This window comes from Patiria miniata, unplaced genomic scaffold, assembly GCF_015706575.1.
Source record: "Patiria miniata isolate m_02_andy unplaced genomic scaffold, ASM1570657v1 HiC_scaffold_17, whole genome shotgun sequence".
Lineage (NCBI taxonomy): Eukaryota > Metazoa > Echinodermata > Asteroidea > Valvatida > Asterinidae > Patiria > Patiria miniata.
The window spans coordinates 5,586,871-5,613,083 of NW_024037055.1; the positions used below are offsets into that span (position 1 = coordinate 5,586,871).

Sequence of the window (26,213 nt, forward strand, 5' to 3'; positions counted from 1 at the left end):
CATGTCACACCGGTATCAATAAATAACACCCGACATTTCTCACATTTCAAGTGTGTTTTGTCGGTTTGTTGACAGTGTTTTGATCAAGATCAGAGCAGTGCCATGTTTCACTTTGTCCTGCCAGGGTCGTGTTACTATGAGTGGATTAAGTGGACGCCATGTGTGGCTGCCATGGCAACATAACTCACGTACAAGCTTTAGTGACACACAAGAGGGTTATGTCATGGGTTAGGACTTTTAGACGTGGTAACCAGTCGTCGAAGTCTACTTTGTTATCTGATGTAGAAGGTTGAAAGAAAAAAACTACTTCACAACGCGGTGAAAAATCGGTACTTAGGCCAAAAAAAAAAGTCTCCGGTTTCTGGTATGGAGCTTGCCCCAAAAGTGGTGCGGCGACGCGGCTTTTTTTTTTTTTTTACCTGTTTTTTTTTTTTTTTTGCTTCAAATGTCGGCTGATGACTGCAAATGGTGCCCGACTAAACTTAGTGCAAATATATGGGAGTCCAGAGAGGCCACATAAAGCTTATTCTCGACCATAACCCCATCTAAAAACACATTAAAATTGTGCAGCAGCAGGATTCCAGTCAAACCAGTGAGTTTGGCGGTTTTGAGACATCATCTTGTATTGAAAAAAAAACTTTTTCATTTTGCCGACGCGCATGGCTACGGCGACGCGCGCGCATACCAGAAACCGGAGACTTTTTTTTTGGGCCTTAGCCTGTTTTTTTTTGAAAAGGGAAGTTGATAAAAGAGTGAATATCTCTGAAATAAAAAAGACCCTAGCTACAGCCAAATATCTTAACATCTTAACATCAGTATCCCTTCTGTGCATCCCAACAAAATTTCTTTTTAGATAAACAAACGGCTGCATCTGGAGACTACACCCTGGCAATAACACGGTAGTAAACGTAATGGGTTTGAAAGATCATCCATGTCCAAAGGTCAATTAACGGCGAACACTGAATCATCTAGCCGCGCCCGGCTAAATTAGTTTTCCAATCAACCTGAACATCTCTCGTCATTATGAGAGAGGCTACTAGGTTTGCAGTGACATTGGAGATAATAGGTATACACCCTCCTGACAGGTGTAATAACTAATTAGGCCGCGGCCGAATTGCCTGGCTATGCTTGAAATTACACACGAGTCTATGGGATGTTCAAGCTGTAGCTAAGTAATTCGGACACGGCCTATGACTGCTGAAGCTTCAATATGACAACACCTGTCTAAATGCTGAATATTGATTGATTGATTGATCAATCGAATAGACTAATCGACAACGAATCGCTTGATCGGCAGGAGAACTAAACAAGGGTCCCCTTAACGGAAGAGTATCTTATTTCCTCTAATTCGTAGCTTTTCCTTACTAACAAGCAGCGTTACCATGGCAACGACTTGATGTTCTTTGGACGACACCAAAAAACCCAGAAACTATATAAATGTGTACGTCTTAGCTAATAAAAGTCACGGACCTGTCACAGTATTTTTTGGGGGGAGGGGGGGGGTTGTTACCCAAGACAGAACAGACTGTTTGATTTATTCGTGGACTCCACAATGATTGTCCGTATGTCAAAGAATTAATTCGTATTGATCAGAATAAATTAGGTTCATCCGCATGCACAGTTAGATACTGCATCAACTATGCGTTTAGCAACATATTAAGGGTCTTATGTCGAGCTTCATAGCAAAAAGAAAAAAAAATGCTTAGACAATTAAAGTGCTCCGCCAAAAATTAGCTGAGAATCATTCGTAATTAATGTAAATTACATGACATCTGGTCTTGTAACCTGTTTCCCTCTCTAGCAACAGTTGTTGTTTTTCTGTGAAACCCAGAGTTTTGGGGTGCAGACCAGTAAATAGGCCCGAAATTGCCTACGCCGGACAAAATCACGATTTGTATGCCATCAATTCTCTGGTATTAGAGCATTTTGTGGGCCAGGTTGGAAGCCGTGAATAGGACTAGACTAATTCCAGTTCGTATTTCTGTGAAATTCGGATGAAATTGGTCCCCAAGATTGCTCAGTCTATTTTGCAATGGAGCGCAGGCATCATTTTCAAAATGGCGATGGGCTACAGGACTTCTTTTAGGGGTGAATATCTTTGGACGGAATTTTCTCCCAAAAGTAATTAATTTAAGCCCCAAACATTGAACAGAAAATGCAAGATGATGAATGATGTGTGTCTCAAACACTTTGGAGAGTTGCAAGTATTTTGTTTCTGTATTTCGGAAGTGGCCTTATTTACCACTCGGGTCCATTGCAGTTTATTTACTGGTCTGCAACCTTAATATAGGCCTACTCAGCATTTCCATGAAATTTGCCAGCATGGAGTTCTCGTTCCATTATGAAATAGTCGGGGAAGCATCATAACATCACGTCATCAAAATCGCTGGAAGCCTGCCAAACAACCAATTAAGCTGGCTTAATGAGAGGCCGCAAAAACTGGCGGGAAAACGAACCCATGTCGCACTCTCCGGATGCATTTATAAATGGTTGCATTCACTTTGCGCAGTTTTTCTGAGATGGAAACCGGTAGGCCTAATTGATGTATAAGAGAAGCAGATGCGAAGATTCAAAGATGAAAACGGCCTAAAAGGATGCCGGGCATGGCGACGTAGACCGACTGAAGCAGAACGTCTCCCTCTATCAAGTCAACGCGAGTATACGAGATTCAATTCCAGCTGCATCAGGTCAGCGATCAACGTGGTCAAAAAAGCACAGCTCTTCAGTTGTTTATAACCAATCACCGGGGCTGACATCACCCCGACTCTAATAATCTCTTCAGGTCGTGTACGGGATTCGGATGTCACGATATCAATTCTGTTTAATATCTCGTTCTTGTGTTTGTCAGAGAGGCAGGTAATGGCTCTGAGGGGAGTGACAGAGGGCTGAGTACGTGGATGTTGAAGGATCGCATCAGCTAGGTAGAACGAAACAGGCCATCACGCAGCACATACAGTGCTCATGTTGCATCCAGACTGCGTAAGTACCAAACATCATGAGTTGTGCTGTTGGATGTAGGCTATATTCGGTCGTTCGTCTTTCAACTCCGTGTATTCTGACAGGTTTAAATTGATGCGATGCATCTGTTAGGAAAAATGAACCAATGTCGTCTTTTATTGTGTATGGTTTAATAGTTGCTAATAGTCACTACACATGCTGAACACATTAGGTAAAGATACGGCCATGTTTTATTCTAAACAATTTACCTATGAATAATAGATACATGTTGTAATCACGATTGTCGCAGAAAATACACCTCAATGCTCCCCATCATAATATACTTCACTTATCGAGATGGCGTTCGTTGTCATTATGACAAAGTGATACCTGTACATGCTGGAGGTGGCCTATAGTGGTTAGGGTTCGCGACTCATGATCAGAGGGTCAGGGGTTCGAATCCAGCTGCTGGGCGTATGTTGTGTCCATGGGCAAAGCACTTCACCCCCACTTGCCTCTCTCCACCCAGGAGTATAAATGGGTACCGGCATTAGAAGGGGAAGTAACCTGCGATGGACCAGCATCCCGTCCAGGGGGAATGGGAATATTCTCAGTCGTTTCATGCTACTGAAACCGGAGATAAACACCGGCCTGATTGGCCAAATTGGCCTTGTGACAGATTTTACTCTGGAGATGGAGTTCGTTGTCATTAAGGCAAAGTAAAACACACGACGCTACAGAATGAACATGAAAGGTATGAATTAATACGAGGGTCGAGAATCCAAATTGATTATGTTTATAGTCATTTCAGTTTGCCCTCGGCGTATATTTTTTACACTTGACGAACACAGGTAGCCTTCGAGTTATTACAAAATTTCAGAGCATGTACTGCTTAGCAAGCATAGGTTACCAGTGAAAACGCCATTCGCGGGTGTATAGTGCTAGTGCTGGTTCTCTGCTGATATTTGTTTACTCACATTGAGATTAGCTAAGCCCACATTACGGCTTCAGGCTGCACCCCTGTATAAACATTCCCATTAGACACCAGTGATAAATCCCCATATTCTCAAACTCTGTTAAAAATACTCAAAACCCTCACGGGTGTTCTGGCTGCACAGAAAACTGATGATCAACATGTCATCTGTCTCATCTTTTCAATTTTCGGTGGGTGACCATTGGTTATTCGAGAAATCCTCACCCTACGAAGACCACCCCTAATTAAATTAAAAACGAACGATGTTTCCAAAAGTGGAATAGCAGCCTTTTGGAAAAGGATCCCACCACAACATGGCTAAATAGCGCCACTTTCGGACCCTATTGCATCCAAAATGCTCAGAAGTGGAAGCCCCAAGTCCAGGCCAGAGATGCAGTGCCATAATGTCTTCAATTCCCCGATTCCATGGCTCTCAGAACTCTCTAATATCGAATAAATTGAGCCTGTGTAACTTTTATTCATGAGCTCGGCGGACGTTTTTTTGGCCAATATAGGGGTTTACCCAATAAGAACCTTTTACATTTGGTCCTGTGTAGTACTAGCCTTTAATTAGTCAAGTCCCACGCGCTTACCCGGACACGTAACGCATCCCGGATGCTGACACGTAAAAAGACTAGCACGAGCGGCGAAGCCGCGAGGGCCTTTACTATCTCGTGGAACTAATCACTTATTCATTTATTCACGCAATATAAATCAAGCAATATAAACCAATCATCTAACGGTGGTTTGCGGTTACCATTTACAGCATATAAGGCGTATATAAGGCGGGTATATAGGCGCGAGGGACTTGACTAAAGGCTAGTGTAGTACGTGCAGTCTAAACGATAAGATTTGCTATGACCTTTAAGCGTACAGCTAGATTACAATCGCAGACTGACACTCAGCGTCAGAAATTAGGCATAGCCGCGGCCTATACGCGGCTGTCCCAAGTCCCTCAAGATATTGGTCACAGCACAGGGAAACTCCTGTTTAAATTTTATCACACTTTGCAAAGCAGACTAGACATTTGAAATAATAATAATAATTTGACGGATCTCATTATGATATAGCATGTTTGCGACGGGACTATGACGTGCGTAAACTAATATCTGCGACATCTATATCACAGAGTGTCATATTTTATGCCGATATAAAGGTAGCCGACCAGTAAATAAACTTCCATAGACCCCAATGGTAAATGCTCCCACTTCAGAAATTTGGGGAAAATACTCACAACTCTCCATGGTGTTTGAGACACACATCAAATTAAAGCTTATTTCATCATCTTTCATATTCTTTTCAATTTTCGGGGGTCAACTGATGACTTTTAGGAGAAATTTCCATCTGAAGATGATCACCCCTGAAAATAGTCCTGAAGCCCATCGCCATTTTGGAAAACGATGCCTACACTCCAGTGCAAAATAGAGCGCTTTTAGGGTCCAAATTACATCCAAATTACACAGAACTGCAAGCTCCCAGTCCTGTGCACGGCTTCCACCCATATTTTTTACAAACCCTCAAGTTCGGGCCCACAGCATGCTCCAATACTGACGATTTTGAGGGCATGCAAATCGTGATTTGGCCGGCGTAGGCAATTTCGGACCCATTTGGTCTGCACCCATAAACACTCTTTAGGCGTGTTTGATACGAGCGTGATTCTGGGTTTCACATCTCAATGGCGAAATCGTCATGCGTAACATTTTCAAATTGCGTTTCGTGAACGTTAGACATCGAGATAACTGATAAACTAAAGCCAAACGTTCACCCGAAACCTGCTTGTACTTGTGGTGCATATACGAGTCGGTTTGATCGACGAGTGGTGATGTGTTGCCATGACAACCTCACGACCCAAGGAAGCTACAGAGATTGCAAGTGATGTGTAGCGCGCAACATCGTTTTGCTCTGATATCGAAATCTCCGGGGATGAATTCTCACATGAGGACATGTATGGATAGGCTACGAGAAGATGTAGATGGTTTCACAATCTTGGTTTCTATGATCAGAGCAAAAATGGGAGATGGGTGGGTTGTCTAAGAATGTACACTGATGAGGACAGAATTTGCCACAGCTGGAAATTCACGATTTACAAAATGGCATGATGGCAAAGTCCATATTCAATCCCAAAAGAAAGGTACAAGAAAAAGGCACTGAAGTGAAATGTCGAGTTCAATGTACAACTTTTGAAGTCACGTTTGCAGGTCTGCGCAAACAAGAGGTGGAAAATTATCCACAAACAAATTAAACAAATTACAAGGGGCTAAAATGGAAAAAAAAAGAAAAAGAAATCCCAATTGCAAAATAAATCTCACGAAATGTGGAAATACAAATACGCGAACGTGCGGCCAACACGAAAGTTTGGCCGATGGTGCCACCTCATTTATGCCTTTAAGTTCGAATTGTGGTAATCGGATTGTGTAACTTTCTAAAAAGCATTTGTATATAGCAACAGAAATTTCAGGTACACAAGCCCAACAGACGTCTTTACTGATATATGACTGCGTCATACGTGCAGTCTGCAGGCGATGTGGATTGTATCGGGGGAAATCTCGGGGGAAATCAATTTTTATCTTTTACCTCCTGTTAGCTTGAAAAGACATGTCGTCTGTTTGAGAGTCGGCATGTATGTTTAGACACTCAAGTGCACTTTACAGCATGCTGGCGATCGGCCACGAATCCCAGTGGGAATAAATTATGCAGAATGATCAGTTTTTAAATCATCAACAATTGACGCACACTTTTCTAATAAGGCGTCATATCTAGAAAATTAAAGGTCCGATTTTGTTGCAACTTGGTATGTATCTAAACCGGGACTATATGTGTTACTGTTGAAATTGAATGATGTCATGACGATGTCACCACATATTACAGTCTTTCCAAACAGCCAAAACAGCTGTGGTTGTTCACGTGACAAACACATTTCTAGGTCTTCATTCAAGTTATTAATAAGAGTGATTAAGACTTCAAATATTTTTGATTTTATTAGAGGATTCGATTAAAAGACCTACAAAGTCAGTCAAAGATTTTCTTTGGATTATAACGATAACTGTCCACAATAAATTGTCGGTCCAGACAAATAGTCTATTGCATTTGACGTCACATTGCGGGCAATAATTTTCTTTGCTCCTATATCAACCATTAATAAACATATTGTGCCTTATTGTCACTGAATTTTAATGACAGAACTGCCCATAATGGGGGCGCACTGATGTGCAAGAGCCCTATAGCCTCAAAATGATACATTTTCCTCGTAGTTTTACTTTATGTTAATTCGCCCTTCCTTTAACTCAGCTACGTTAGAATCCACCCCCTCTGCCTTTCACCGTTGATCGATTAGGCCAACCTTCATTATCCCTGACCAGAAAAAAAAAAAGCCTGCTCGCAAAACCTAACCTGGCAGTGATCAGAAACTACGCAGGCATTACGCATCAGTGTAGGGGCTGAGAGAAACACACAGGCATGCCCAGGCTAGAATATGACGCAATTGTCGCAACTGCTATGTGGAAAACAAATATTATTTCGAACAGAAAGCGTGTGTACAATGTCCACAGAAAGCATCAGTGCCTGTAGCGGATTATTCTGTATCAAAACCACGCTGATGCATATTCTCCGGATATTACGTGTTGATGCAACGGGCTCGCGAGAGGATGCTTGTAACCATGACGACGCGATAACTCCGAGATGGATTTTCATCCTGTGTGACTCTCAGATGCCGTGCATAACATCTTATATAAGAGAGGTCAGTTCTGATTTACCAGAGAGCAGTGAGCACTGGACTCGTTCGGACACAATAATCTTTGAGTCTTTTCATCTGTGATTTACATCTTCGTGCAGAACTTGAGCTCGGCCCTCAAGACTTCATCCCAGTAAATGCATCTTGCTTCCTTGACCATTAGCTTAACGAGATGATGTCTGCAAACAAGACCTCATCCGGAGAGCAACCATAACGATCCCAATAACATCAATGGACTGAGTTTTTTTCCAACACCATCAGTAAATGACAGCAAGCAGTCTTTAAGTGTGGACGGCGTCGCGCTGTCTCAGTTGCTGCAATCTCATTTGTGGTTCTCACTTTTATTGCCGCATCGAGATTATGACGTTGCTTTCCGAGTGCAAAGCATTAGAATTTAAACAATCTCCTCACGATGTTATCTTATTGCATGTTCATGTACTTGGAATCAGCATCCGTCTCGTAACATTCCAATTTGGCCCGACTGTCCGAGTCACTGTTCATAAATATCCTAAACTGAGACATTCGTGTCCAGCTCAGAAGCAAGCATATTCTTGTCGCCCTATTTCGAATTACATTTAGATCTGCATTGTAATCATCTTCCGTGTTTTTTTTTACCCACCTCACAGACCCGATTGCGAATGCTGCCGATTCGGAGACGACTGCACCATCATGGGATGTGGCTCGAGCCGTGTTGAGAGCTCTCGATTCCGTCAGACCTACGGCGAACCTAGCGAGTTCGACACCTGTTCGTCTGTAGTGTCAGCTGTGCGAGACACCAGAGGGGAACCTGACGGTAGGGAGGTTCTCTCTTCACCTGGTGAGATTTGAGCTGTTTGTCTGTCCGTCTCTTTGTCGTCCCTTCTGAGGGATACCAGAGGGGAACCTGGCAGTAGGGAGGTTCTCGTCTCACCTGGTGGGATTTGAGCTGTTTGTCTGTACGTCTCTTTGTCTGCTTTGTCGTCCCTTTTGAGGGATACCAGAGGGAAACCTGACGGTCACAGTACGGGAGTTTTGTCTGTCCGTCTGATTGTTTGTTTGTCTCACCCACGGAGAGACACGATACAAATGAAATTGAACCGTTTTCATTAAGGATAGTAGCCATATTTGTTACCCATCTTTATTTTTTCTATCTCACAACAGCACCCAAGGATGTCCTGAACGATTACAACAACCGCATCTCCAACTTTCCCACCCGGGAGCGGCTCAGCTCTCTACCCCGTCGAAAATCAGCCCCTCGTTCCGCTGTCTCCAAGACCCGGTCCAACCCCATCCGAACCGACTCGGACTTCAACGAGTTGACCGAGCCCGCGGACAACGACGATGGGTCGCTGGGAGGCGTGGACGAGGCGAAGGGAACGCAGATCGCCGAGCCGATCGGAGACTCCGGGGACTTTCTGACGGCTAGCTAGCTAGCCTCTTTTAAATTTCATCTTGATAAAGATATAGATGAAATTTGGTCCAGAAAGTTAATTCAGACCGTGCCACTTTTCATACTAAATCAATGAACCATGTGCCACTGGTTTCCAGACAATTTGCCTTCGACTGATAGTTTCGATCGTACAAAAAGTGAGGCGTCAAAACTTCAACAACCTCTCGAACCCAGACGAACTGAAAATCACAGAAAGTTAACAGCTCACTTTCTTTGCACTGAGGACAAAATGCTACGACTGCCAAAGAGTATGAAAGGTCATAATTCTTCGAGGCTATGTAATTTTCGTAGCGGTGATGGCTGTCGACGTTTCAAGAAGCATATACTATGGTAATCTTCAGCAGAAATCTGCTATACTCTGGAATACGCCATAATCACGGTGAAAAAAAAAACAATAAAAGTAGATAGGTGCCCATGAAAGTAGAAGACTGAACGGCGTGCCTAAAACAACGAAAAGCCTCAAAACCCTCTTCCTTTGCTCACAAGTTACAGCCCCCTTGTTAACTATTTTTATACCCGCTTTTAACATCGGTCGCTTTTACTATAGTGCGTTTCGTGTTTGGCGCCCTCAATATGTCATGCATGGAGCGTATAGTGCTGATGCACCTGATGAAACATTAAAGACTCGTGACATGGCGTCAGTGAACACAATCAATGAATGTTTACAGTCGTGATGAGAGAACTGATGAAACGACCAAAAAAACTGTTCAGAATACGTGCGCTGCGCCGTGTGCATACATGGCGTCTAACTTGAAAAAATTGTGCATTACAGCATCGGCAGAACATATTGCTTTTATATTCAATGTTGTAATACATGTATATTTATACCAATAACATATTGTGTACCTTTTGTCTCGTATTTCGTCGATGTTAACACAATGCACAAAGAGTTTTTTTGTTTAAGTCGATTGATGTGCAATGAAATATTTATCAAATGTCGTGCCTTTGTTCGTGATGGGTCGCAGACGTCTTTCAGTGACAGCATGTCTGTATGTTGACCATAAAGATAATCTCTATTAAAATGAATTATTTTGATAATACATGTACATAATCCCACCTACACACTTCAGCTGGCGGTGCAGTCCAGCTATAAATAAAATAAAAACCTAAGATGGCCTAACAATGCACTAAATTCGCGAAGATTACAATATATTTTTTTTTATCATTTTTTCATTCACCTGAAGTCGATACTCTGATCATCAACATTCATAATTAGTTGCCAAAAATGCAAACATTCCAAGCAAAGCGTACAACTAAACAATCTGTTTAAAATATTTCTGAAAATTGACTGGCTTTAGGCCTGTTGATTTCAAGGACGGATCCAGAACACATTTTTTTTGGGAGACCAAAAAATGTGGTCCCCCAAAAAGTGGGTCCCAAAAAATACGGCAAGGGGTTCGGGGCCCGCTTAAGAGCCCCGATTATTGTTTGGATTTTAGATGTTCTGTGGTGCGATCCGAGGCAATTTCGGACCACTTTAACCAATTTTTTTTTTGAGGAAAAGATGGTGGTGTACGCAGTGCCTGCCTTTATTGCGACGTCACTTGAAAATAAAATAATTGAACCCCCGGATCCGTCCTTGATTCATTTCGTTGAATAAAGTAAAAAAAAAAGTTAAGTATGTCACATCCTGATGCCACTTTTTTCATCGTTTATTATTTCAGCTCGTACAGTTTGTAATACTATAATATTACACGGTGGTATTATTATTATAATTATTCACTGTATATTTCTGCACTTCACTCTCTTAAGGGGAAAAGAAGATTTTCAGAAATGAATTGGGACGCAACACTTTCAAATATCGTTATCTTGACCATGGGCGTCGCGAGGGGGGGGGGGCAAGGGGGGGGCACTTGCCCACCCCCCCCCCCCTGGAAAAGCAACCAAAAAAAAAAAAAAAAAAAGGAAAAAAAAAAAAAAAAAAAGAACAGAAAAAGAGGCGCGAAGACAAAGTGGTGTAAATTTAATGAGTTGGGGGGGGGGGGGGGGGAATGTCCCTGCCCCCCTCTAAAACTGATAAATCGAGAATGTGTTGAGAAATACAAGCCTTTTTTGGCAAAAAAAAATTTTTGCCCCCCTCTAGAAAAAATCCTGGCGACGCCCATGATCTTGACGTACTTCGAACTGACAACCAAAACTGTTGAAATTGGCGTCCATTTATAAGATTACAAACGACTAGTTGAAACCTGTGCACACATGGCATTCAATTTACTCTCTCGACAAAACAAACTCGCCTCCTGCAGCCTTTAAGGCGTTGCCATAGTAACGGTTTACTTAGACAAAAAAGGGTCGGAGTGCAGTCAGGATTGTTTCTGAAGATTAAGGGACTATGCTGCAATCTGGCAGTACGACTGTTGCCACGGTAACACGGGCAAAAGATAATTGAATTTTGTCAAAAAAAGGAATTTGTGACGGGATAATGATCCAGAGAATCTGTAATTGAAGAGATTTTGAGAGAAACAGGCATCGATTTCAAGAGCAAAGAAAGAAAAAGAAGATACAAGGAGGTGTGCAAAATGCAATGTCCAGAATATTAACAGAAAAATTGAGGTCAAAATGGCCTAAATGAAATACCATATGTACAGAATTTATATTGTAATGCCTCCAGCATTATTTATTTAACCTGACCGAAATTCATCAATTTGTCAGTTTGTAACCCATTTTCCACAAAAATCATTTGATAACAGAGAGGAAGTCATACAATATAGTCTTTCTGAATTATTTATGTAATTTGCTGTAATTTTCAGAAATGCATGAATTTGGGGGTTAGTATTTCATAGCAAATATTGTTACACTGACCTGTTTTAAAGTTTTGTGTTAATAGATGCGGGAAAACCAAGAAAGAAAAATGTTGTAGTCTGGTTCCCTGACAAAACAGAACAATTTATAGACATCTGGGAATTGTCAGGTCCGGGAACCAGACTAGCTGGCTTGCACCCGTTCACGGATGTGTAACCGATTGCAAACAAAATGTGGACTGACTAAATTTGGTAAACTGGGGGCAGTATCTGGAAAAAAAGTGCTCTTTTTTTTTCCAATGATGGTCAGGCGACCATCGTTGGAAATTGATACAAAAATTCCACTTTTCTTGAAAATGACAGCACACCAGTTGCCATGATTTCACAGGATGCTTGAGACTATTATTCACTTACAGTCAAGTAAGGTATTTCATAATAATTTGGTAATTTTGTTTTTTTTGACGTTTGTAATTGTTGTAAATGACCTTTAAGGCATGACACAAGTTGGTTACACGGGAGACGACTAAAGAAGGGTCGTGACGACATTTTTCATTTTACGGAATATTTATTTCATGCAGTACCTCTGTGTACATTTTTATATATATACACATGTATTGTTAATCTGTGAGATATCGGATATGCCAGGCGGAAAGTCTTTTGCTCCACAGTAAAAAAAGGAAAATGTTAAAATTCAATTTTGTCCGCTACTTGTCAGTTGAATAAATATTTATATATTTTTTAATCTAAAGAAATAAATCTTATATGTGGAATTATAGTCTATGCTTAGTTGGAGATTGTTAATTTGAGTCCATGAATACAACACTATAAAAAAAGCCCAGGTGTTAGCAATTAAATGGAATATTGAACCCCCCCCCCTCCCCCAACCAATCAAACAAGGATTTAAAGATATCTCATATTGGATAAAGTGGATCAAAGCAAATTAAATTAATATTATTACCCCTGATCAGCAGGCTTATTCATTCTTGAATCCATCTTAACTCCATTTGAGCAAAACGACTATGCTATCCACACCCAGAAACTTATGAAAATGATATCATCTATCATTTTGCCTTCAATATGTTTTTAAGGTTAGCAGAAGCACTAAAAAGAACTCCTGCATCAGATGATGTTTGTTGCTTTGATGAAAGCCTGATACATTTTGTTGATGATGATGAATCAAAATCTTCAAGATGTTTTCAACTGGAGTCAATTTCCCGCATCAATCATTATCCTCCATCTCCACCTCGATGTCAAGACTTGACGACGTATCGTCCTTCATCAGTATCATCACGTCATCCTTGGGAGCAGCAGGCGACGTCAGCTCAGATATGTCCACGCTACCTCCTATAAACCACAGCAAATGAGGTCAAGACAAGTGCGCTAACAACTGGTTCCCTCCTTATTTTGATGGTTGGAATACAGTAAAGAGACTGGGAACCAATGATCATTTCTTGACTGGCTCCCACCTCATATTAAGAATATGTAAAGAGATTGGGAACCAATTATCATTTCTTGACTGGCTCCCACCTCATTTTCATGTCTATGATACAGTACACTGAGTGGGAACCGATGATCATTTCTTGACTGGTTCCCACCTCATATTAAGAATATGTAAAGAGATTGGGGACCAATTATCATTTTTTGACTGGCTCCCACCTCATTTTCATGTCTATGACACAGTACACAGACTGTGAACCGATGATCATTTCTTGACTGGCTCCCACCTCATATTAAAATCAAGAACATGTTAAAGAGATTGGGAACCAATGATTAGTTTTTAAATGGTTCCCACCTTATTTTGCTGGCTAGATTATAGCAAAGAGACTGGGAACCAATGATTAGTTCTTGACCGATTCCAAGCTCAGTTTGCTGACTAGAATATAGTAAAGGGACCGGGAACCTGTGATCATTTATTGACTGGCTCCCATCTCATTTTCATGTCTGTGATACGGTACACAGACTGGGAGCCAATGATCATTTCTTGACTGGTTCCCACTTTATCTGGATGTTTAGAATATAGTAAAGAGATTGGGAACCGATGATCATTTCTTGACTGGTTCCCACCTCATTTCGGTGTTTAGAGTAATCATAGTAAAGACACAGTACTAATGACAAATGTCCAAAAAATTGCCAGCACAAGTTTTAGGTTCAATCAGGTGTTCGTGTGACAAACAAATTTCAACAATTATATAAACAGTGGACTTACCGTCACTTGGAGAGGTTTCTAAGATGAACTGCTCAATCACACGAGCTAGCATGGTCTCTGAAAACACATAGCGTCTACCGAGACCCAACGCCTGCAAAAAAGTCAATCAAAGTCTTCATGAATACTCACAGGACATAACCAATAGTTAAATGGTTAACCAAGTTAACCCTGGTTAAACATATCAAACCCAGTTGACTAAGCCTCATCTTGTGGAAGTAGTCATAGCCATAGCAAAGTCTCCCATCAGTAAATAGACATAGCCAAAAGTTAACTGGTTAACCAAGTTAACCCTGGTTAGACATATCAACCCCAGTTGACTAAACATCGCCCTGTGGAAGTAGTCAATAGCCAGGTCTCCCATCAGTGAGTAGATAGCCAACAGTTAACTGGTTAACCAAGTTAACCCTGGTTATAAATATCAACCCTAGTTGACTAAACCTCACCTTGTGGAAGTAGTCAATAGCCATAGCAAAGTCTCCCATCAGGGAATAGACATAGCCAATAGCTGAATATGACGACGGACTATGTGGGCATAAAACTAACGCCTGCCGATGGAATTCCAAAGCTTCTTCATACTTCCTAATGAAAAAGATGGTCAAAAGGCAGTTTTAAAAATTATCTTTAGATGTAGCTTTTGACGATTAGAGAGATCGAGGGACAAACAGACAGACTCTACTTACTTCAATTTCCTGCTGACGTGGCCCAGATTGTTGAGTAACGGTTCCCATTTCTCCGGTACGTCCTGAGTTCCCATGCTCTGTACGATGGCCAGGGCTTTCACAAAGTACTTCTCTGCTTCATCCCAGCTGGAACAAATCACACGGAACACATTAACTTCAGCGCAGATTTATCTTGCAAACATTAATATCCGAGATTCTTCATCTTTGGAAAAGGGTTGCAAGAATCAATCAATCAACAGGTGTACTCAATCAATTAATCAACAGGTGCAATCCATCAACTAACAGGGACAATCAATTAATCAATCAATCAATTAACAGGTGCAATCAAATCAATCAACAAGACAAGTTAACTTAAAGCAGGACTGTTCTTATTAGGCCCCCCCAAAAAGTCTCTGGTTTCTGGTATGGAGATTGCCCCAAAAGTGGTGTGGCGATGCAGCTTTTTTTTTTTTTTTTTTTTTTTTCTTCTTCTTCAAATGTCGGCTGATGACTGCAAATGGTGCCAGACTAAATTTAGTGCAAAATATATGGGAGTCCAGAGAGGCCACATAAAGCTTATACTCGATCGTAACCCCATCTAAAAACATGTTAAAATTGTGCAGCAGCAGGATTCCAGTCAAACCAGTGAGTTTGGCAGTTTTGAGACATCATCTTACATTGAAAAAAAATTTTTCATTTTGCCGACGCGCATGGCTACAGCGACGCGCGCGCATACTAGAAACTGGATCCTTCTTTTTTTGGCCTTATCATTTGGCCTTATCAGAACTAAAACTATTTAGCGAAAGTTGATAACAAACAGGACAAGTTCTTATCAGAACTAAATATCTACTGAGCAACAGTAGTTATTACCACATGGAGTTGCCGCAAACCGAAACAACAGGTGCAATCAATCAATCAACAGGTGTAATCAATTAATATAACAGGTGTACTCAGTGTACTCACTCTCCATTGTGGAACTCCACCACGCCCATCTCATGCAAGACAAAGGGATCACTAGGAGCTATGGCTAAGGCCTGGTCAAAGAACTTCTCTGCTAGCTTGAAGTTCTTGGTGAGTCCGTACTCCAGACCAACAAAAAGGAGTGGCAAGTGACATCTGACGATCAAACAAAGAAGAGTTAAAAAGTACATAAACACAGGTGACAAATACTAACGAGTGATCATTGTAGTCGAGTCAATCACAGGTCCTGTCACAAGTAAATCACAAATCAGATTAAGTTTAAACACAAATGACAATGGAAGAATGACAACAAAGGAATGCCTAGTAAGCAGGAGGTCATGGGTTCGAGTCCCACCCAAGTGATTTTTTCTCACAATCACTCGGGGGCAACACTGAGTATACAGTGTTTATAAAATACGTCTGTGAAGGGCAAAACCAAATATTGAGCATGTAACTTGACTTGGGACTGGAGGACTTCTGCTGGACTTGTGACAGACTGAACTCCAAAACTGCAAGTGACATAAACACAAAAATACGAAAGCATTACAAAAAGACGATCGATGATGGCACAGTGAGGGCCTGCAAGAGTCATTATGACATCACACAGATGGACAGACAGACAGACAGACTGACCAACCTACCCCTTCATGAGCTGCGAGGCAGTGAAGTACGCAGCCATGGCCTGGTCGTGTTCCCCCTCAGCAGCGAAGGAGTGACCGAAGGCTAGCCAGGCCGGACCATACAACCTGTCCAGCGTCGTTGCTTTGCTGGAAAACAAAAGAGATAATAGAAGTCAATTACTACAAAGCTGAAAACGACTCAAGGTGAAGGTCTATTAAAGTACGGAACAGAGATGGGCACATGGGTCGCTTGCCCCTGTACCTCAAAAGTACACTTGAGGGGTGCCGCAGGAGTACATGCTGTAAATGACCTAATCTGAAAGCATCCATAAGGGACTCATAACTAATGTTGTCCGAAACTGACCCGACCTGATACCGACCTCTGATCAGGTCAGGTTGGCTTTTCCATCATTTCAGTTGGGTCGGGTCGGTTTCGGTTTTGCATTTTCGATTTTCGGGTCGGGTCGGGTCGGTTTAGGTCATCTAGTGAAAAACCCGATATAAACCCCCCCCCCCCAAACTGTTCGGATATTCACGCAGTCCAATATACATGTAATTGCAGTAACTGTGCCTGGTACGACCAACATCAACCCACTGCGCGAATGTGCTTTGCAGTCTATCACGCACAGTCCATAACGATAGGCCCACCAGTAGGCATTACGTTATGAGTCTTTGACGTAGCGTGCGGTATGATTCGTAACTGAGAGAGAACGATTTTCACGCGACGCGAGTAAAGTCAGGCACAAAAAGCGGACACAGTTGGCCAAGCCAGATATTCAGGGTTTTTTTTCGGGTCGGTTCGGTTCGAGTCGGTTTGGGTCAGTTTTTACTTGAAATTTTGTCGGGTCGGGTCGGATTTGGGAAGCTCAGATCGGTTTCGGTTTGGATTTAGTTTATATCAATAATGTTTCGGGTCGGCAATGCACAACATTAGCCATAACAGATTGTGTTCAATGAAGAACCACTTGGTTAAGGACAGCATGATCAACACATATGATTAAAAACTAGGGTATATTTCATACCCTCGTTTTTTCAAATTGGATTGCCTAAGAAACCAAATTGCAAATTGAAATAAAGTTGATTCAACCGAGCTTCAAATTACCTGAAGAAGCGCCTTGCGGAGTCGTTCTTGCCGACTAAGTAGTAGTAACACCCCACCGCAAACCACGATATGGGCTTGCCAGGGTACAAGTCAACCAGTTTATGTGCAAGGTAGAATAAATCTGTCACGGTTAGATGGAAAAACAATTCTGATTATTGCTAAAAATAATATGTAAACAAAGACTTACTATATGTATACAACTACAAAAAACATTTAATGTATCACTGGGCAGGATGCTTCAAATTATGTATATATGGGATACTTTGTTCCAATAACTATCCATGTCGAAGCTTGTGGAATAGATTAATATTGGTATCTTTCCCTTTCTCTGTTCCGCCCATCAATTTGCTCCCTTTTTCCTCCTAGTACTCATTATTCCTTACCTTCCCAAATCCTCCAAAATCCTCTCTGCAGGATTGAGGCGACATATTGCAAAAAATGTATGGCTGATTTTGGATGATGCACTGTGTCAAGGTCTTAGGCCGAACCGTGTGTTGCTCAGCCGTGCATAAATTTAGGCCTAGATTATACATTTGTACTTGAAATCCTCTGCACTGCTCCAGGATGTCACTGGCTCTGCTTCAACATATTGACAGTGATTGCTGGAGGATTTTGCAGGATTCAGGCAGTGGTCACCCCTCCACGGACCACATTCAAGAAATAACGGAAGATTTTGAAGGATTGAGGCTGTATGCAATCTTTACATGGAGGCAGTTGGATTATGCAGGATTGAGGTTGCCTCCTAGCAAAAATATCTAGGGGTTAGGGTTATTATGTAAATCGGTGACCCCTGTTGTCTGTATATTCGTCAGTGTGTCCTTGGTTGTTTGTGTTTCATTTGTACTCGTCTATTGCTTTGTCTGTTTTTCTTTAAATTCTTTGAAATCTTTGTTACGGTTTTCCATTTAAGTATAGGCATACCCCTATAAGCTTCGGCTTTATAAAATCATGCTTCCATCTTAATATAACTACTTTTTTGTTCTCATGATGATTTTACTTTGCTTTTGATGGAAATAAATGTTCTTGAAAGTAAAGGACAATAAATTGAAATGTCTTAGGATTTATCAACAAACCAAACTGATCATTATATATCCCTTACCATTTGATTTTCTTAGTTCCACCAGTGTAGCTATATGTAGCGGCAGACACGTTCCGTGGTAGGGATCTTTGTTCAACACTCTGTAACAAAGAAAGAAACCAAATACTATCGCTTGTGAAAACAACTTGCTCCTGGACTACCTGAAAAATGCAGCCCTTAATCTTTATCTGATTCACAGTATTCCAAAATACTGTAGGCTGGTGTGAATTTACTATCTGTTAGGTGGGGTGCAAGATCTGTAAAGCTCCAACTCAAAAGAGTAAGAGCGGCCTTAGCAAGAAGAACCAAATGACAGGGGGAACAAGAAATAAACATGTAGGGGACACACAAGCAGGCAGGGCTTGTTTGTTTGTTTGTTTGTTTGTTTATTTCTTGGTCCGCTGTCATTTGCCTCTGAAGAAGGCCTAGCTGAGGCTGAAATATCAGGCCACTCTAACTTTTTTATTTGTATATTCCAGGTTAATCCCGTCAGCGAGCAGTTTGCAGCAGTTCCCTTCATTTTCAAGTTCCAACTTTAAGACAAAAAGAAATTGAGGTCTCAAGTGTTGGATACTTTGTTTATATAAACACCCTTTAAAAAAAATATATAATTCATTAACTACAAATTCCATCACAACTGGATTAACCCTAACAGATGTCAACCCATCAAACCCCAATGGCATGTTTTGTTGGAATCTGTCAAGATGGGTACAGTACCCCTAAACTGACAGTCATTTTACATTGGGTTGCCACACCTCCAGAGTCAGAAATATGTGTGTGCAGTTTCCCATATGGTGTTGGAATTTGCCGGGATGGGTATGGTTCCTAGTAAATCATGCTAGGGAGTTAGGGTTACTTGTTTCTATTGACAAAGAGGTTTCAGTGACTCTTTATAGTTCTCGTTCAAATGACGTCATTTCCTACAGACCATCCTCATGCATCGGCATTTTGAGCGTCAACTTGCATAACGCGCATCGAACACATATCCAGCAGCAAGCACGCGTGTTTGGAACATTTTCAACACTGCGCAATGCGTTCTTGATTGCGTAAAATACGCAGTTGCAGTTCTCCTACAGAGATGGCCGTCACTGAGCGAGCCCTATTTGTCTAAGAGGCAAGTTTAAGACTCACTCTGACGTGATCTTGTGACAAGTCCTGAAGTCACAGTTGTAGTAATGTCTCTCGGCTAGACACGTCACGACGTCTGAGTTGTCCTTGAGTGGTTCCAGGCAGGACGGTAAACTTGAGAGCGACGGCTTGTCATACTGAATCGACAAAGCAGAAAAAACAATCCAATACGGGAATGGTTCACTCACGTTAGAGTCAATACATTTACAGGCAAGAAATGTAGCACTGGAGTCAGAAAAATGTAGCCATAAGAATTTGAGTACAAGGGTATGACAATTCTTGTGAGAATGAAGGAGTGCTTAAAAGTTCTTGAGTAAGAGAACTAGTTGCTTATGAGTACAATAGAAAGGTTTACAATACTAGACTAGATCCATAGCAAAATGACATGAATTTGAGTAGTCTTCGGCAAAAAAATTAGTCAAGCATGAAAGTACAAGAAGTACAAGTAAAAAATAATGATAAATGCAAAATAAGGATAGCAAAGATGAAAAAATTCAACCATTAATGTTGGACACAAGTCAGAGGCAAAGGAAAAACAGCAGTAAGAAAATTTAGATTTTGTTTTTAGGAACTCACTTTCTTGAGGATGGTTTCATAAACGCTTTTAACAACCTCCATCTCTGCTAAGCGGCAATTCTTGGTCAACGGAAGAGAGTCTAACAAGGTTCTCTCTGCAAAAACAACGAGCCAATTGGAAATTTATGTAATAAAACTAAACTGACAGAGAGGGCCAAAATAGGCTACCAATTTAGGCTCTATTGAAAAAGTAATGAAGGAGCAAGCTAGGATATAGACAATGTGTAACGGAGTCAGGTTGGCGTAGCGGTACTTTCCTCGCCTTCCACTGCTGTGGCCCAGGTTCGAATCCCGCCTGGGCCAACATGTGGATTGGGTTTTCAGTCCCTACCTGATTCCCCCAGAATATTATTTCTGGGTTCTTCCGCCCACCTCTTAATAATAATAATAATAATTTGGGAGGCTAATCATCCTTACTCGCAGCTGGTATGCTGAATTGCGAAGGACGCGGCTACAACGACCCATATAAGACCACGAAGCACAGCCTGAGATCAAAAGGGTTTGATTTTTCCGGAGGGAGGAAAACCGGAGGGCCCGGAGAAAAACCCACGTGGCACAGGAGAGAACCAACGCACAACTCTACTCACATGCGATCCGCGGCCAGGATTCGAACCGTAGTCACCTTGGTGAGAGGCGAGCGCTTTACGCACAAGCCACCCATGCCACCCTCAAACTGTAATTTCTTCTCATTGTCTTCTCTCTACAGGTTTCTTCAGACTTGCGAGCTACAGGGCACTTTTGAGGTATCCTTGGTTTCATTACCAGAAATGAATAATAATAGTAATAATAATATAAATTACCTTCGTTCGCCGTAAGCATCTGATGTTTGACCAGTAACTCAAACGCTTCAAAGCAGTAAGGATCTTGCTGTAACGCTAGACGATAATTCTCAGCTGCCAGGACCCTGTTCTCCATGGCTTCGTACACCTGGCCTCGCAGTAAACAAATCGAACTCTCCACCTGTAACTCAGATCAATATTGTAATCAATATTAAACCTAACCGCCCTGAATCCTGAATTGGAGGAATTTGCAGGATCGAGGTTACATTACAAAAGTGCGTTGCTGATTTCGGAGTACGCACTGTGTCAAGGTCTTGGGCCGGACCTTGAGTTGTTTATGCTCAGCCGTGCATAAATTTAGTCCTTGATTATACTTGACATCCTCCGCACTGCTCCAGGATGTCACTGCCTCTGCCTCAGCCTATTGACAATCATAGCCGGAGGATTTTGCAGGATTCAGGCAGTGGTCACCCCTCCATGGACCATATTCAAAAAATAACGGAGGAATTTGCAGGATTGAGGCTATATTTTTTTTTTCCATGAGGCCAGTTGGAGGATTTTGCAGGATTGAGGCTACATCCTAGCAAAAAGGCCTAGGGAGTTAGGGTTAAAATTGACAGGTTGTAATTTATCTTCGAAAAGGAAGGTTGAATTGTCAAATTGCATTTATAGAAACCGTTACAATTTTAGAGGCTTTCAGGATGTCGTCTATCCTTTCTTATTTACATGCATGAGGTCCTATCTCCAAGGGTCCATGCGATGTATTTTTCTTAGGTACATATTTTGTGCAACTTTCAACTCCTCTCCGATGTATGAAAACTATTTGACATCCCTTTTTAGGTTAATTATATTGAAAAGTGCAATTCTTTAAACATTAACAAATTTCCATGTTTTTCCGAACAACTGAGGTTGCTGTTGTTGTGATGTTATTTCAGGAAGACACCGTTCAGTTTAGGGGTTTTCTGTTCAAATTCTGAACCCGAAATTTGCTAATTGAAAACTTTTGTGAGAAAGGGTTTCTCAATACTGCCATGTACTTACACAACAACGAAAAGTTGAGAACATTTATGATGGCAAAATATCCAAAATTCTAGCAACTTTTTGCGCTGAAATAAATGCAACATAGAGATTTCTGGCCACAATTACATCACACTTTTGCTCATGAATATGGAGATTCGCATTAGCATAAAAACCAAAAAGGCACAAAAATACCCTCGAAAATGGCAAAATGAAACTTGAAAATAGGGTTGAATGGGACACAAAAAGGTGCATTTCCAAAGATTAGATTAGAAAAAAATTACATTGCATGGGACTAATCGTTCCATAATAAAATCGAGATTTGGCCTCACATTTTGGAGAGGAATGTCTTGGATGTCCACCCCTGGTGAAGTCAAGTCCTCTTCCTTGACTTTGCCGGGCGTCTTGATTGAACTCTCCGAGGCATCTAAGACATTTAAAGCCTCCTCCCATTCCTTGACTGCCGCCTGCGAAGTATAAAACACAATCCAAATAGTCTAACTATAATTTTATAAGATGGAATTTTTTTTTTTTTTGGGCGCCGGGGTGATATAAATCAAATTAGGTTTTGCCGTCGGTGAAGGGCAAAACCTAATTTGATTTATATCACCCCGGCGCAAAAATTCCATCTTATAATAGTTTATGCGGTACCCGCTGCTATGTACATCAGATTCGAACCAGCCAACCGATCCCGTTAGCTCGGTGGTCGAGTGGTAAGACATCTGCACTAGAAAGCAGGAGGTCGTGGGTTCGAGTCCCACCCGAGTGATTTTTTCCAACTTTCACTCGGGAGGAAACACACCGAGTATACAGTGTTTAAAACGTCGGTGAAGGGCAAAACCTAATTTGAACTATAATTTTGTAAAGGCTTTCATTAACCTGGTGCTTCTGGTAAAATTCACTTCAAAATTGAGAATTTCAACTGCAAGTGCATCTTACAAAGGACGATACTCCAGACTGCTCCAAATACCAGATTACAATTGAAAAAAGGATAACATTGCTGTGTCTGTCACTAAACTCTGCCAATTTTGTTAACTACAAAAATAAGATCCCACGCCCCTCCCCCCCCCCCCAAAAAAAATAACTGCTTATTGCAATTTTTGAAAGAGCTAATTTCCATCCAAATTGCAAGGCGTTCTGGCAAAATAAGACGGAACTGGGCACAGGCCATAGAGGAGAAAAATGCAAGAAAACAAATGGTGGGGATTTTTTTTTCTCCAATTTTCAGATTTATTGAAATTTGTAATCTCCGACACCTTTACTACATATTTTAAAAGAAATAGTATTAACATCGGGGAGTAAAAGTGTTTGTAGGGGAAAACAAGGCATCTTTCATTTTCACGACTACAAAACAGTCAAAATGTGAAGGCCTTTTTTCTCAGTGTTTTACATTTTTGACATGTTGATAAATGCAAACTTTAAATGATAAATGCAAACTTTAAATAGCCACGATTTGCCAACGGAATGCCCGATTTGAGTGCAACAAACAGCATTCTAAGGAGAATTTTATTCTCTTTCCCAACAATAACAAACTCTCATTTTGACCTCTGCCCAGTTGTGTCTCATTTTGCCTGAACGCTTCACACTTTTCATTTTAGAACTCTTAAAAACTTACGTGACACTTGGCAGTGAGATACTGGCATGCCTTGTTGGCCTATAAAGAAAAGATAAGAAAAGAAAAGACACATAGACTCACAAATGAATCAAGAAACAACACAAACAACCTCTCATAGCAAATGTCACCAAACGTACTGCTGCAAGTTTTAAAACACAACAAGACTGACAAAGAAAATCAGACAAGTTTGCATGAGAACTTGAGATGTTAAAATACATGAGCCTTAAAGGGAATGTACATCATTGGCTTTTGCTGTAATTTTCAGAAATGAACTATTTGAGGGGATAGTATATTATATCAAATATTATTACACTGACATGTTTGAAGTTTTGCATTCGAAAATGCTGGAAAAACCAAGAAAAACAAAAATGTTCAAGTAGTCTGGTTCCCTGACTCCACTTAAGATAAAATTGATCAATTTATAGATGCCGGAAAATTGTAAGGTAAGGGAACCAGTCGAGCTGGCCTGCGCCCGTTAATGAACATGTAACCAATAGCAAACAAAATTTGGTCTGAAAAAAAAGGTAAATTTGGAGCAGTAGTTGAAAAATAGTTAGGTTTTTCCAACGGTGGTCGGCCGACCACCGTTGGAAATGTATACAAAAATACCATTTTCTTGAAAATGATTTCACACCAGGTGCCATAATTTTACAGGATGCTTTAGACTGTCATTTACCAACATCCTAGTAAGGTATTTCGTAAAAACTTGGTGGTTTTATTTATCGATGTTTGCAAATGTTGTATTTTCCCTTTAAGGGTTTGTATGGTGGACATGATCAATGAATGGGAGGTTTGCGGTAACACCATGTGAATGACATCTCCTAGTGAGTTGTGTGGTTCTTGGTTTAACTCGGCATTTCGAACAGTATGCTCTGTTCATTATCTCCTGATGACAGGCAGAGCATACTGTTCAAAACGCCGAATTAAACCAACTGGTTCTTCGCAGAACCACACAACTCACTAAGCGATATCGGAAAGAGTTCCATACCTGGACATCACTTGTCACCCTGTGCACAAACCCTATGAGACTGGTCTGAAAAATCAGTGTTTTCTCAGTAAATGCTTCAAAATTGTCCCTGCTTAAGGTGACTTTTTAGGACATGTTATCGCTTTCTGATGGCCGATAGGTCACTGCAGGAAAAAAATTAGTGATGGCCAGATATGGAATTCTTATTCTTCCCGAAATATCATTCTCGTGGTGTCACCGCAAACCTCCCATTCATTGAAGTTTAAAATACTTTTCTTTCTTTTTTCTTCAACTTACCTTGTTCAGTTTTTTACTCTGCAATAAATGTGCCGCTCTGTGGTACTGACCGGTGAGGTACAGGGTCTGCGCTAACCAGTAAATGTCCGCAATTTCATCTAATAAAGGAAAAAAAGTCAACATCAGAGCATTGCAGCTTGCAGTACAGCGGATACAGTAATGGCATGAATGGAGAAGAATAGAAACAAAGCAGAAATAGTTTCCATAAAAAAATTAATAACGGTAGTCATTGATCTTTTTACTTGCTGGGTACTGAACTGTTTACAAATTTATTTTTTGAATAAGTGTTTTCTTCCAACAAGTTAAAATGGTCGTGTTAATAAAAAAAAATTACCTACCATCTGATAAAGACACAAGTTTGTCCGCCCAGAAATGTGCACTTTCGTACTGATGCTGTCAGAGAAATATAAACCAATAAAGGTTATAGTTTTAAACATTCGTTTTTCAAAATCAACAAAGTTTCGTGAAGTTTCATTATAAAATGGGATGAAAATGTTGCAACCTGACGCCACTTCTTTCTTCATATATATATATCAATTATCTCAATGACGGTCATTCATTGTAAAAATGATGATAAGACATGAATCCGGGACTGAGAAGCATTTCCAATTTTGTTAGGAAATACTTTTAAAAAAATTGTTGACTCTCCATAGACTTTGTACACAATCACCGAAGTGGCGTCAACATTTTTTTCCTAAAATGGACCATATATTTGTTTTCTAGGCCAAAGAAATACTATCCTTAACTCATTTTTAAAACAACAGATATTCTAGCCCAATGAATCTAGTACAGTACTGTTGATAGGACCTAGTCTTTGAAAAAGTTAAAAATGGCACAGAATAATCAGGCCCCTAAAAAAAGGCCCTATTTCTTTTTCAAATTTTAAGTGTTAATTTATCAAACAAATTGACCAAAAAGAATCCATTATCCAAAACAACTAGACTAGGCCTATTCCTTTTATATACATAAAAGACTTGTTTTGATATTAAGTCTTAAATGCTTTGAAAATTTGTGATATTTTTCTTAAAACCCAGTTTAGATTTTTTTTACTTTCATCAATTAGAAAGAGCGCCCTCTGTGGCTTCAATTATTAAACTGGCGCCATTGATGCCGCATTGATTTATCGCTCAACTTCACTTTGGAGATGGGAACCAGACCAAAACACAATTTTGCCGATAAAAAGAACTCGGCACGAAATTCAACCTAGTATTTCACACCTTTCATATTTACTAAGTAATACTTACACATATCAATATCATAAATGAGTAATAAATATTACTTTGAACTGACCTTATCGATGTACAACCTTACAAGAGACTGTAATTTGCAAACTTCGAGTCCCTCCGAACTCTTTCTGTCATTCATTTTGCTCATTCTAGCCCGCCATTGCTAAATAACCTTT

The 26,213-nt window shown here is 40.7% G+C and overlaps 2 protein-coding genes across 4 annotated transcripts; one reads left to right on the forward strand and one right to left on the reverse strand.

Annotated features, from left to right (window-relative positions):
* The first annotated feature begins 2,432 nt into the window (after positions 1–2,432).
* LOC119723610 lies at positions 2,433–9,519 on the forward strand. 3 transcript variants are annotated; one of them, XM_038194348.1, is made up of 4 exons: positions 2,433–2,687; positions 2,849–2,979; positions 8,267–8,457; positions 8,781–9,519. In XM_038194348.1, the coding sequence occupies exons 3-4, from the start codon at positions 8,310–8,312 to the stop codon at positions 9,047–9,049; spliced, it is 417 nt and encodes a 138-aa protein (XP_038050276.1). In that variant the 5' UTR covers positions 2,433–2,687; positions 2,849–2,979; positions 8,267–8,309; the 3' UTR covers positions 9,050–9,519. The 3 variants fall into 3 exon arrangements, with proteins under 3 accessions (XP_038050276.1, XP_038050278.1, XP_038050277.1); XM_038194350.1 differs by having other exon boundaries at positions 2,433–2,979; positions 8,267–8,433; XM_038194349.1 differs by lacking the exons at positions 2,433–2,687; positions 2,849–2,979 and adding an exon at positions 7,693–7,773.
* Positions 9,520–12,243: 2,724 nt separating this feature from the next.
* LOC119723611 (cell division cycle protein 16 homolog) lies at positions 12,244–26,206 on the reverse strand. The gene is made up of 16 exons (XM_038194351.1): positions 26,102–26,206; positions 25,150–25,204; positions 24,812–24,909; positions 23,548–23,586; positions 22,265–22,399; positions 20,937–21,096; positions 20,137–20,231; positions 19,564–19,697; positions 18,454–18,533; positions 17,355–17,475; positions 16,274–16,399; positions 15,636–15,788; positions 14,694–14,819; positions 14,457–14,592; positions 14,014–14,104; positions 12,244–13,151 (listed from the first exon to the last, which is right to left on the reverse strand). Exons 1-16 carry the CDS (start codon positions 26,183–26,185, stop codon positions 13,027–13,029), a joined length of 1,758 nt encoding a protein of 585 aa, XP_038050279.1. The 5' UTR covers positions 26,186–26,206; the 3' UTR covers positions 12,244–13,026.
* Between the last annotated feature and the right edge of the window lie 7 nt (positions 26,207–26,213).

Excerpts from the sequence above, each read along its gene's own strand:
- LOC119723610 (XM_038194348.1), top strand. The coding sequence starts at position 8,310 with ATGGGATGTGGCTCGAGCCGTGTTGAGAGCTCTCGATTCCGTCAGACC. Across the intron at positions 8,458-8,780 it reads GGAGGTTCTCTCTTCACCTG|CACCCAAGGATGTCCTGAAC; the intron begins GTGAGATTTGAG and ends ATCTCACAACAG.
- LOC119723611 (XM_038194351.1), bottom strand. The coding sequence starts at position 26,185 with ATGAGCAAAATGAATGACAGAAAGAGTTCGGAGGGACTCGAAGTTTGC. Across the intron at positions 23,587-24,811 it reads AGAGTAAAAAACTGAACAAG|GCCAACAAGGCATGCCAGTA; the intron begins GTAAGTTGAAGA and ends TTTTCTTTATAG. Across the intron at positions 14,820-15,635 it reads GTGGAGTTCCACAATGGAGA|CTGGGATGAAGCAGAGAAGT; the intron begins GTGAGTACACTG and ends GATTTGTTCCAG.